Source organism: Bison bison, unplaced genomic scaffold, assembly GCF_000754665.1.
Source record: "Bison bison bison isolate TAMUID 2011002044 unplaced genomic scaffold, Bison_UMD1.0 scf7180017864535, whole genome shotgun sequence".
Classification (NCBI taxonomy): Eukaryota; Metazoa; Chordata; class Mammalia; order Artiodactyla; family Bovidae; genus Bison; species Bison bison.
In genome coordinates this window covers 706,738-719,502 of record NW_011495084.1, presented here as the reverse complement: position 1 = coordinate 719,502, position 12,765 = coordinate 706,738, and the positions used below count along the sequence as shown (strand labels likewise).

At 38.0% G+C, this 12,765-nt stretch overlaps 1 protein-coding gene across 1 annotated transcript in view; it reads left to right on the top strand.

Annotated features, from left to right (window-relative positions):
* The window catches only part of PAWR (PRKC, apoptosis, WT1, regulator), a 133,072-nt gene that overhangs the window by 94,315 nt on the left and 25,992 nt on the right, over nucleotides 1-12,765 (top strand). Inside the window, exon 5 of the mRNA XM_010832075.1 lies at nucleotides 5,477-5,511. Coding sequence (XP_010830377.1) covers nucleotides 5,477-5,511 — 35 coding nt within the window. The remainder of the gene's footprint in view (nucleotides 1-5,476; nucleotides 5,512-12,765) is intronic.

Genomic DNA, 12,765 nt, shown 5'->3' with positions numbered 1-12,765 from the left:
AGGCTTGGCCATTCCCTTGTGAGGCTGCAGATCCCCTCTTTCCCTGCTTGGTTCTGACTCCTCATAGCAGGTCACTCCCCCTGTGGATCCCCTGCCACCTGCTTTGCTCCTGCCGTCCCGTGAGGGCTGCTCTTCCCTCAGGTCTGTCTTTGCCCTGCGCAGACTGAGACCTCATGCTGGATTACTCCTCCCTGGGGTGCCTTATCAACCTGACTGGGTTTTCACCCATTCAGGCCAGGCTACCACTCTGTGGATGCTCTCTTCATCCTATTTATTGTGGCTCTAGCACATCTCCCCTGCTCATTCCCTACAGAGATCCTCTCCACACCCTGCACAGGCTGTGAATTCTCCATGCCAGGCCGCCTCTTCGGGGGAATACCTTCTTTACCCTTATGGGCAAAACCCCCATTTTGGGCCACCCTCCTCCGTGGATGACCATCATGCCCTCACACTCTGTTTGGGGCTCTCAGTATCCCTTCATGGGGCTCCCTTTCTGACCTCTCCTCAGGCCTGATATCCTGACTTCCCTTTCCTGCATTGTCCACCTCTCATCGTTGTGCTCAGGCTCTGATTTCTTATACCAGGCCAAGTTCCCCCGCTGTATGTACATTATGTTCGGTTTTCTTATTTTCATTTTTAAGTTATTTTATCAGTTATACCTTATAGATGTTCCATTCTTCATTCATCTTCAACTTTGTATCTTTAGTATCAATACATTGTGTATACCAGTATAGGTATTTTAATTTACTCCTGAAAGTCGGTTAACGTGGTATACCATAGTCTTATTGGGGGCTCAAATAAATTTGAATAACTTGAGTATTATTTTACTATATTCTACTGGGCCTGAATTTGTCTAATCTTATTTCACATTTGCTTTTATATTTGTTCATACTTTACAAGTTGTGATCTCCCATTGCACCTGTAAAGACAAAGTTCGTGGGATTTCCTTATTGAGCATTGTAAGCTTGAATGAAGCAGAATGTTTTATTTAAACTTACATAAACCAATTTGCTTTGCCAACATTTTCTAAGCTCTACATAGATCTTTCTCCTTTCCTTTTGTAATATAAACCATCCCATTGCAAGGAAGATTATTTTACGAAAAGTATATTTTAAATCAGTAGTATAATAGACTTTGGAGTTATTGAAGGTCTAATTACATCGTCTTTGAAACTTTAAAGACCAGTATAATCTTAACATTTGTATTTTTTATAAGCAGTTTCAGTGATACTGAAAGTGTTTCTTCTCCCTCGCCCCTACATTTAGACTAAAATTGTCAACTTTTTAACAGTTATAGTAATTGTTATCACTGTTTGCTCAGAAGTCTTTGTGGTCCCTGAAATACAGAGGCTTATAGTTATATTTGTATAGAATTGTGTATTAATACATAGAAGCGTCAAGCATTTTCCTCCTCAAAATTGTAAGGGACTGTTCAGTTCTGTTGCTCAGTCGTGTCCGACTCTGCAACCCCATGAATTGCAGCACACCAGGCCTCCCTGTCCATCACCAACTCCCAGAGTTCACCCAGACTCACGTCCATTGAGTCAGTGATGCCATCCAGCCATCTCATCCTCTGTCGTCCCCTTCTCCTCCTGCCCCCAATCCCTCCCAGCATCAGAGTCTTTTCCAGTGAGTCAACTCTTCTCATGAGGTGGCCAAAGTACTGGAGTTTCAGCTTTAGCATCATTCCTTCCAAAGAAATCCCAGGGCTGATCTCCTTCAGAATGGACTGGTTGGATCTCCTTGCAGTCCCAAGGAGACTCTTGAGAGTCTTCAACACCACAGTTCAAAAGCATCAATTCTTCGGCACTCAGCCTTCTTCACAGTCCAACTCTCACATCCATACATGACCACTGGAAAAACCATAGCCTTGACTAGACGGACCTTTGTTGGCAAAGTAATGTCTCTGCTTTTGAATATGCTATCTAGGTTGGTCATAACTTTCCTTCTAAGGAGTAAATGTCACTGCACTATAGGTGTTGAATTTTTTTTCCCTTCTAATATTTCAGTTTTGTCTTTTTGTCAGGGTGTAAAGATGGCTTTAAACTCCCATCTCCTACATATCAGTTTTGAATACACTTGAGAAGCAGGCTGCCACCCCTCCCAATCTCTGCTGACACTAATGTAGTCTGTCTGATTTGAGGAACATTTGGTTGTTAAGCAATGGAATTTGGTTACCAGAGTCACTGTGAAATAATATTTAGCTACAAAATGTATAATCTAATAAAAACAGTTTTCAAATCTGGCCAGTAAGCAATAAGCTGAGGAGTGTTGGTCTGCTTTAGAATCTTAACTTGAATATAAGTTATATAGAAATAGACTTAAATCTGATTGTTAACGTATCTTGGACTTGAGCATGGAGTGGTTTGGTCAAGTATGTCTGAGTTTATAATTTTATCAGTTGTACCAGACGAGTTGTACAGAAAATACTGTAAAACTTGAGATATGTTTTAAGTGACTGTGTGCTCAGTCGCTCAGATATGTCTGACTCTTTGCAATCCCATGGACTATAGCCCGCCAGGCTCTGACCATGGGATTTCCCAGGCAAGAATACTGCAGTGGGTTCCCATTTCCTACTCCAGGAAATCTTCCCAACCCGGGGATCAAACCCACCTCTCTTGCATCTCCTGCATAGGCAGGCAGATTCTTTATCACTGTGCCACCTGGGAAGTGCCTTTTAAGTGACTAGTTGTTTTTTAAAAAGCTGTAAGAAATGTAAAAAATTAGTAACATACAACTTCTTCTTATTAATAGTACACTTCAATGGTGCTTTTAAGTCATTTATAGGTAGGTCAGTGTAACAGTAGTATCATGCTACTTACTGTAATGCAGTGTTGCTAAAAACATCCTGCATTTCACATTTCTGTACAGATTAAAATTCTAATCTAAATGTGTATTAGTCTCTAGTTCTACCATGTAAGGGAAAAATGCCTACATGAAGCCTCAAATATTTTTTATTGCCAGGTTTCCATACCATTACAGTCAATATATCAGCTACACACAAATCCGTAAATGTAACAGAGGCTCTTATCATTTAGCAGTTATGCTAATTTCATTGCAGTAAGAAGTAGTCTGGATAATCAGGCTGTGTCATTTTTTGAAATATTTCAGTTATAACCAAAATCAGAGAGGTGTTTATGTTTTGGACCTTACTGTGTCATTAGCATCTTTTCTAGTGCATATTTAATTTAGATGGACATCCTTTAAGGTCTGTGCCTAAAGTTTTAGTTCATATATAATAAGATTAGGGAATATTATGAAAGAAAACCTTGATAAAATATTAGTTGGAATACTGCTTATAAAACTTAAGGGGAAAAGTTGCATTTGAAATCATTACTTTGAGTGCATACACATAACTTTAGTATTTCTTTCTGCTTTATCTAAATACTAGGATTAAACATTTTAATCTAGTTATTGTGGTTTAAAAAATAGTTTTAAAAAACTAGATTTTATAAAGTATATTCTTTGTTATTCACTTAGAGCTATCATATTTTTGTAAATAGGAGCTCTGTTTTACATGTTTGGTGTTAGAGTACAAAGATTCATCTGTCTTATCTTTAGGGTCTCATAGTTTAATGACAGGTAGATAAGAAACTGTTTAAAGTTGACTTGCTAGGCTTTTGTTATTGTCCCTGCTATGAGATCAGTTGGTGCCCAGAGGAGGGTAAAATGTCTTTGAACCAACTGTCGGACCAAGGCTCCTCCAGGGGTGATCCTATTAAAGGGCCAGGCCCACACACATGGGCACTTCTTGTATCGTATCACCTGGTTACTTTCGAAAACTTTTTAATTCCAAGGTGGTGCTTTTTCTATAACTGTAGATTACCAGGGAAGTTATTTCTATAGGTTGTCAATATATATTTATTGCATACTGTTTATACTGAGGTTTTGGGGGAGAAAGAAAGGTGAGAGACCCCTGCTGCCCCTTTATCGCATTAGTTAAAAATGCCATAAAGTCATATTTAAATAAGCGATGTAGGCTGTTGTGGTGTGTGCTGTGTGTGCTCAGTCGTGTCTAACTCTCTGTGACTCCATGGACTGGAGCCCACTAGGCTCCTCTGTCCATGGAATTTCCCAGGCAAGAATACTGGAGTGGGATGCCATTTGCTAGTAGGCTGCAGTAATGGGACGTTATTGATTTGGAGGAATTAAGTCAGATTCATTAAAGTTCTGCTCAGAAAATTCAGTAAAGATTCTTCCACATCCTAGGTTTTTTTAAAAAAACCTTCACTGTTAATTTTAAATTATTCACCTGTTGTAAAAGAGTTTTGCTAATTGTTTTTATCACTTCCATCATTTAATCCTCACAACAACCTGGTAAAGTAGACATTGTTTTTATTCCTATTTTAGAGATGAAGAAACTGAGACTAATGGAAGTTAAATAACTTACCACAGTCTCACAGCTACTGGGTAGCCTGTCTGGTTGGAACTTGAATCTAAGTCTTAGTCATAACTGTATGACTTTTCTATCTTGTTTTTCCACATTGATACATTCTTTACCATGTAGTATTTGCTGTTTTAGGCTGGAATCTGATCGTCTTATGGGCTTCCCTAGTAGCTCACATGGTAAAGAATCTGCCTGCAATGCAAGAGATCAGGATTTGATCCCTGGGTCTGGAAGATGTCCTGCAGAAGGGAATGCCTACCCACTCCAGTATTCTTGCCTGGAAATTCCATGGACAGAGGAATCTGGTTGGCTGCAGTCCATGGGCTTGCAGAGTCAAAGACTTATTTAAAAAATTAAAAAAAAAAATTATAGGAGTATAGTTGATTTGTAATCTGTTAATTAAGACTTATCATTTAGTTTTGACTATGTGTTAGTTGCTCAGTCGTGTCCATCTCTTTGCTACCCCATGGATTGTAGTCCGCCAGGCTCCTCCATCAATTTGATTTTCCATGGGGTTGTGAAAGAGTCCATGGGGTTGTGAAAGAGTCGGACATGACTTAGCAACTAAATAGCAATAACAATAGTTTTCTCACCCCAGAGCTTAATATTAACTTACAGCTATCTTTTTTGGGGGGAGGTCTAGCTTAGAATCAGCATAAAAAATATTTTCTCACCTTTTATTTTTAGCTATTTTAAAAAATAAGCATTAATCATTATATGTCTGTGGTGAATTGTACCCCTCCCTCCTTTTTTTTTAAACTGAGGGCATAGAAAACACTAGAAGGGGGATATGTTGTGTTTTTTAATGCTCGACTTCCAAAAAGGTTTAAGTTGGTTGATGAATGATAACCCTTTAAAATATTTTTCTAAGCTTTTAAAATGTTTCCAAATTAAAGATATAATCTTTAAACAGTGATTGGTTTTGTCTGAAAAATCAAATGTAGGATATTGTTTTGTTTGATTGGCAATGTGAATTTTTAAAAGTAATGGTAATTGTTCCAACATTCTCTATCAATTGTTTTATATAACCTGGAATTGTGTGTGCTTTTACACATACCCAAACTGATATGTTGTTATTTTTACTTTACAGGAGCCATCTAGAACAGTTTCAGGCAGATACAAAAGGTAAGAATCCTTAAGTTAAGACTAAGAACATATTGTAGACGTATGTGTAATGTCAGAAACCTTAATTGTCCTCTTAAAAAGAAACTGCATTGTAGGCAGACCACAACGTATTCTCACATACTCTGCAGTCTGAAAACTGCACACAGCATGGATTTGTAAAGGTTTGATGAACTTAGCAAAAGAAACTTAGAGTCATTTTCACTTGTGTATTTAAACACTGAAAAGATAAGTATAAACCCTGTACTAGTCAGCTTGGAATGCCATAACAAAATGCCGTAGACAGGATGGCTAAAATAGAAATTTATTTTCTCACAGTTCTGGAGGCTGTGAAGTCCAAAATCAGTCAGAGTGCCAGCATGGTCTGGTTCTCATGAGGGTTCTCTTCCTGACTCTCAGAGAACTGCCTGCTCACTGTGACCTCATGTGATGGAGAGAGTGGGTAATTTGGTCCGATTCTGTTGGTGAAGGCCTGCCTGCCAGTTGCAGACTTAACAGCTCGCCACTGTGTCCTCACGTAGTGGGAGGGGCTAGAGAGCTCTGCGGTGGCAGTGCTCTTATACACGTGCAGAAGAGCTCCAACTTTGTGACCTAGGCACCTCGCGCAGCCTCACCTCCCAGTGCCCTTACGTTGGACATTAGGGTTTCAGAATAAGAATTTGGAGGGACGCAAGCATTCAAACCATAGCAAGTCCATAGTACCACCTATTCACAATTAAATAATGCTTTTTACCAGAAAATGTGTTTGAGTGTATGTGCTTATGTATAGGAGGAAGAATGTTTGAGTGTGTGTGCTTATGTATAGGAGGAAGATCAGAATTAAGTATGAGAAGTTGTTTAACAGAGATGGCTGAAGTAGTGGTGTCCTTCCCTGTTGAAGCCATAAAGTTGCAGAAGATGTGGTCATCATGCTTGTGCTAATAATTATAGTATAATGGTAAATCTTATCAAGTCTTATAATGTCCAGGGTACTTTATGGAGATCTCATTCAGTTCTTGCAACAGTTATCTTATAAAGAAGGTACTGTTGGTAAAATATTTACTTTTACTTTGTAGGTGAGGGAAATGAGACAAAGAGGTAGAATGATTTCACTGTGGTTATAGAACTAGTCAGTATGAGTCCAGATTTGAACTCAGGCAACCTGACTCCAGCACCCACATGCCTGTGCAAGACCATCTACTTAGATTTATATGTATAAAACCTCTGTTTTCCTCTGTTTTATGTTAAGTTTAAAATATATGGTTAAAAGTTGTGGTTGTTATAGTGTATATAAATAAAATATTGATTAAGAAGAGCTGTTATTTTATTATTAAGTTATTAAATAGAAAAGATTTAAATGTTTACTAATAAAACAATGTTTAAGAAGGCTAAGGTTATCAAGGACTAAGTAAATCTGACATGTTTGCCACTGCTGCTGCTTTTTATTTTAATTTCTGAGTAATTTTGATATAGGTATAATGAAACCTGTGATTCCTTTCAACTTCTAACATGTAAGCATTTTTTGGTAATTTTTACTTAGCATGACTAGTTTAAACTGGAAAGAATCTTTTTTTGTTTACTAGCAAGCATTGTCAATCAAAAAGCTTTGATTTGGCCCATTTGCAGGCCACATTCTCAAACCAAAGTATTTTTATCAGTTTTTGTTTTGGGAAATAAAAATGAACTTCAGTAACTTACCACATTTGTTGTATCATTCATACACATTTAGTTCTTAAGTCAGTTCAGTTCAGTTCAGTCGCTCAGTCATGTCCGACTCTTTGCGACCCCATGAATCGCAGCACGCCAGGCCTCCCTATCCACCAACTCCCGGAGTTCACTCAGACTCATGTCCATCGAGTCAGTGATGCCATCCAGCCATCTCATCCTCTGTTGTCCCCTTCTCCTCCTGCCCTCAGTCCTTCCCAGCATCAGAGTCTTTTCCAATGAGTCAACTCTTCGCATGATACACCTTAAATTATAATTGGCACTTTTCAGATTTGCATTCTTTACTTAGGGTCATTAGGGGAATAATTTCCTTACAGATCTTCATCAAAAGCTTTATTTATCATTGATCATTTATTTACCATTTATCATTGTGTTAAATCAGGAAGACAATTGATTTCACAGGGTGTATGTTTTTATTTTTAAGCTTTTTAGACCATTATTTTACTTGTGACCTGTTCGTACACTTGTTGCTTCTTTTATTTTCATAGCCTAGAACATGTGGTTTGTTACGTTTCAACTCTTAAAGGTTTAGCTATGTTTAGTACTACTAAAAAAGTTTTTTTAAGTTACTAATTATTATTCACAAACTCATTGCGACTCAGACACAAGATAAAAAACAAACAAAATCTAGATCTGAACTTATCAATGCCTTATCTAGAGGAATTTGTTGTATTGTATATCAACAGTTAATTACATTCATTAACCTGTCAACAAGTTGCAACAAAGATTGGAGAATGTATATTTCTTGGAGAGGGTGTCTGCTGATTAATGGGGATGAAAAAAAGGAGGAATGGGCTAAAGGATGGATATTTGGCATTATATGTTAGAAAATATTTTCAGTAAACCAAATAACTTACACATATGGCTACACAAACTTAAAAAGTCATCAGAGGATATAGCCATCCACAAGATCAGTTTGTGTGTTCTTATAAATTATGAATTAAATATTAATTTTTTATTACAGTTATCAAGGATGCATTGAATTTGTTAAGCAGTGACTCTATGTAAATGAGAAGAGTAAATGACTCTTCTCATTTCTGTAGAACATTTCTTAAATATTCACTGAACTCCTTTTTATAAAGCATGTTTAAATGGGGCTTCCCTGGTGATCTAGTGGTTGAGGCTTTGCGCTCCCAGTGCAGGTCCGATCCCTGATCAGGGAACTAGATCCCACGTGCCACAACTAAGAGTTTGTATGCTGCAGCTAAAGGCTCCGCATGCCACAGCAGAGGGTGCAGATCCCTGTGTGCTGCAAGTAAAACCCGACACAGCCAAGGACATAAATATTGTTTTAAAAAAAACAACTATGTTTCAATAACTTTGGAAAATTATTTGGGGGTAGGGGTCATAAAGTTTCTGAAACTTAAGGTTTAGGAAGGGTGGACCAGTGGTCATGTATTTGTGGGGTTTTTTTCTCCCCAATGTGTAATTTTCATAATAGAATGTTTCCTTAGTTAAGTTTATAGTTATCTCTTTAAGGTAATTTACTGTATTTAACATATAAGAAAAGAACATGTGTGATAGCCCCTAACAGAAAAACTGACATTTGTAACAATGGAATAGCATGTGTGCTGTAATATATTAATGTCAAGTTACAATATGGACATTAAACTGATGTTGTAGAAAACGTTACCTATAAGAATTCATAATTATTGGAAAATTATTACCTATTTATATTAAACAAGTGGAGGGAGAGCATATAACAAAGGGTATGATAATAAAACAGTGTCTCATATAAAGTGTTCTAAACTTGAACTCTGTTGACAAGCTGCTAAATTTCTATGTAAAAGAATATCATGCTTATTTCGGAGAAGAGCTATATTTTTCACCACATTTTCAAAGGGATCTGCAATCCAAAAAGGTTATGAACTACTAATAATTGATATATTGTGGAATTGTGGCTCAGCTGGTAAAGAATCCACCTGCAATACAGGAGACCTGGGTTCGATCCCTTGGTTGGGAAGATCCCCTGGAGAAGGGAAAGGCTACCCACTCCGGTAGTCTGACCTGGAGAATTCCATGGACTGTATAGTTCATGGGGTTGCAAAGAGTTGGACACAACTGAGCGACTTTCACTTTCATAACATCTGTTGTCTCTGGGTTATTGGGGTTACTGGAGAGATTGATCATGTTATCAGTTTCCCACAGTGAATGTGTACCATAACTCTCATAGAGTCTGAGAAATGACTTTTGTATTCAATTGTTGCTCTGTTTATGTGTGTGTGTTTAAAGGGAGAGAGAAAGCCTACCCAGCGGGTGGGGCTATTTGGGACAGGGACTGCAGTGGTGGAGTACAGTCAGGCAGAGAGCATATTGAGAATGCGGAGGTCAGGCTGGTGCTTGTTGGTTATTTAATTAAGGATCTTACAGTTTATCCAGTACTCCTGAATATTTGATATCCTTTCTAAAAGGAGGATTTTACTCAGGAGTCTTGTGTTACTTCTAATTGTGAAACTTTAAAGTATCTTATTTTATTGTTGGCCCACACAAGGGCCAACAAGTTCCAAAGCAAGATATACCATGCAAATTCTCTAGCAACATAGGAACACAGCCCTGAGCTCCAATATACAGGCTGTCCAAAGTTACTACAAAACCATAGACATCGCATAACTCATTACTGGACACTTCATTGCACTCCAGAGAGAAGAAATCCAGCTCCACCCACCAGAACACCGACACAAGCTTCCCTAACCAAGAAACCTTGACAAGCCACCTGTACAAACCCACCCACAGTGAGGAAACTCCACAATAAAGAGAACTCCACAAACTGCCAGAATACAGAAAGGACACCCCAAACTCAGCAATATAAACAAGATGAAGAGACAGAGGAATATTCAGCAGGTAAAGGAACAGGATAAATGCCCACCAAACCAAACAAAAGAGGAAGAGATAGGGAATCTACCTGATAAAGAATTCCGAATAATGATAGTGAAAATGATCTAAAATCTTGAAATCAAAATGGAATCACAGATAAATAGCCTGGAGACAAAGATTGAGAAGATGCAGGAAAGGTTTAATAAGGACCTAGAAGAAATAAAAAAGAGTCAATATATAATGAATAATGCAATAACTGAGATCAAAAGCACTCTGGAGGCAACAAATAGTAGAATAACAGAGGCAGAAGATAGGATTAGTGAATTAGAAGATAAAATGGTAGAAATAAATGAATCAGAGAGGAAAAAAGAAAAACTAATTAAAAGAAATGAGGACAATCTCAGAGACCTCCAGGACAATATTAAACGCTCCAACATTCGAATCATAGGAGTCCCAGAAGAAGACAAAAAGAAAGACCATGAGAAAATACTTGAAGAGATAATAGTTGAAAACTTCCCTAAAATGGGGAAGGAAATAATCACCCAAGTCCAAGAAACCCAGAGAGTCCCAAACAGGATAAACCCAAGGAGAAACACCCCAAGACACATATTAATCAAATTAACAAAGATCAAGCACAAAGAACAAATATTAAAAGCAGCAGGGGAAAACAACAAATATCACACAAAGGGATTCCCATAAGGATAACAGCTGATCTTTCAATAGAAACTCTTCAGGCCAGGAGGGAATGGCAAGACTCACTTAAAGTGATGAAAGAAAATAACCTACAGCCCAGATTACTGTACCCAGCAAGAATCTCATTCAAATATGAAGGAGAGATTAAAATATTGTATTTTAGTGTAAAATTCCTCTAGTTGTAATCTCATGGTGCTGCCAGTCTTGTCCTCATGGTAGTTGTAGAATAACAGTGTTTATCCCCCAACACAACACCTTCTATTCTTCCCACAGAAGATATAAAAATTCCCAGAGGGAGAAAATTTTCAGTAAACAGTGGTGTTTATCCTTGATAATACTGTTTATTCTTTTTCCTTTTCTGAACATTTCAGTTAATAACTTTGTAACTAAGGGCAGAGGAGGATTCTTTTTGGAGGTGTATTAGTTAGAGATTTGTGTTAACATTCCTGAGTAGAACGTTGCAATCTTTTTGGAGTTAATAAAACAATCTTTTATTCTGGGTATTGTGCACTGTACATATCTAGCCCTGAAAATCGGTTAAAACATTTCTGTTTTTAAAATAAACAGAGCTAAATTTGGCAATAAGAGCTAGTAACACAATTATTCACAATTATGACAGTATTCTTTACAAACATAATACATAGTAGGGATAAATGACTGATTTTTTTTTTCAGTAATATTCCTTATTTTGAATTTGTATATTATCATTTGTATAAAGCAGTAAGAAGGATTTTTAATTAATAGGTTAAACTTTTTGAAATCTTATTTTAAGCTTGTATGTACATCAAGCAAATACAAACATATTAGGGTATATCCACATGTTTAGGTTTTTATTTGTAGTTGTCAGCATTGTAGTTTGTATTTGAATAATCATGTGGTTGATGCAGGTGTGTGGACTTTTTTTAAGTGAAAAGAGGCCTTTAAAATGATTCTAGTTCTCTTTTATATATGCTGCAACTTAGGTGATAACCTTACTCTCTTGATTTTCTTTCTACCGCTCTGCTGGTATTTCCCAGTTTTATTTGTATTTCTTCCTTTCCTGTACTTAGTCTTTATGTGTTGGTGTTACTCAGCACTTTGTCTTATTATTTTTGTTCTGTTTATTTGTACTAGAATTTTTTTTCACACTGATGACTTCAGTTATTATATTTACCTATGCTGATGATTCCAAATCATTAGCTCCATTCCTATATAACCGACAACTTTAAAATACCTGTTTTTAGATATCATAGAAGCATCTTAAACTCAGCATGTTCAAAAGCAAACTTGTGAAGCTTAGATTTCAGTGAAAGTGAATGTGATGTTGCTCAGTTGTGTCCGACTCTTTGTGACCCTATGGACTGTAGCCTACTAGGCTCCTCTGTCCATGGGATTTTCCAGGCAAGAGTACTAGAGTGGGCTGCCATTTCCTTCTCCAGGGGATTTTCCTGACCCAGGGATCGAGCCCAGGTCTCCTGCGTTGCAGGCAGACGCTTCACCATCTGAACCATCAGGGAAGCCCTAGATTTCAGTTCAGTTCAGTTCAGTTCAGTTCAGTCGCTCAGTCGTGTCCGACTCTTTGCGACCCCATGAATTGCAGCACGCCAGGCCTCCCTGTCTATCCCCAACTCCCGGAGTTCACTCAAACTCAGGTCCATCGAGTTGGTGATGCATGCCATCCAGCCATCTCATCCTCTGTCGTTCCCTTTTCCTCCTGGCCCCAATCCCTCCCAGCATCAGGGTCTTTTCCAGTGAGTCAGCTCTTCGCGTGAGGCGGCCAAAGTACTGGAGTTTCAGTTTTAGCATCAGTCCTTCCAAAGAAATCCCAGGGCTGATCTCCTTTAGAATGGACCAATTGGATCTCCTTGCAGTCTAAGGGACTCTCAAGAGTCTTCTCCAACACCACAGTTCAAAAGCATCAATTCTTCAGTGCTCAGCTTTCTTCACAGTCCAACTCTCACATCCATACATGACCACTGGAAAAACCATAGCCTTGACTAGACAGACCTTTGTTGGCAAAGTAATGTCTCTGCTTTTGAATATGCTATCTAGGTTGGTCATAACTTT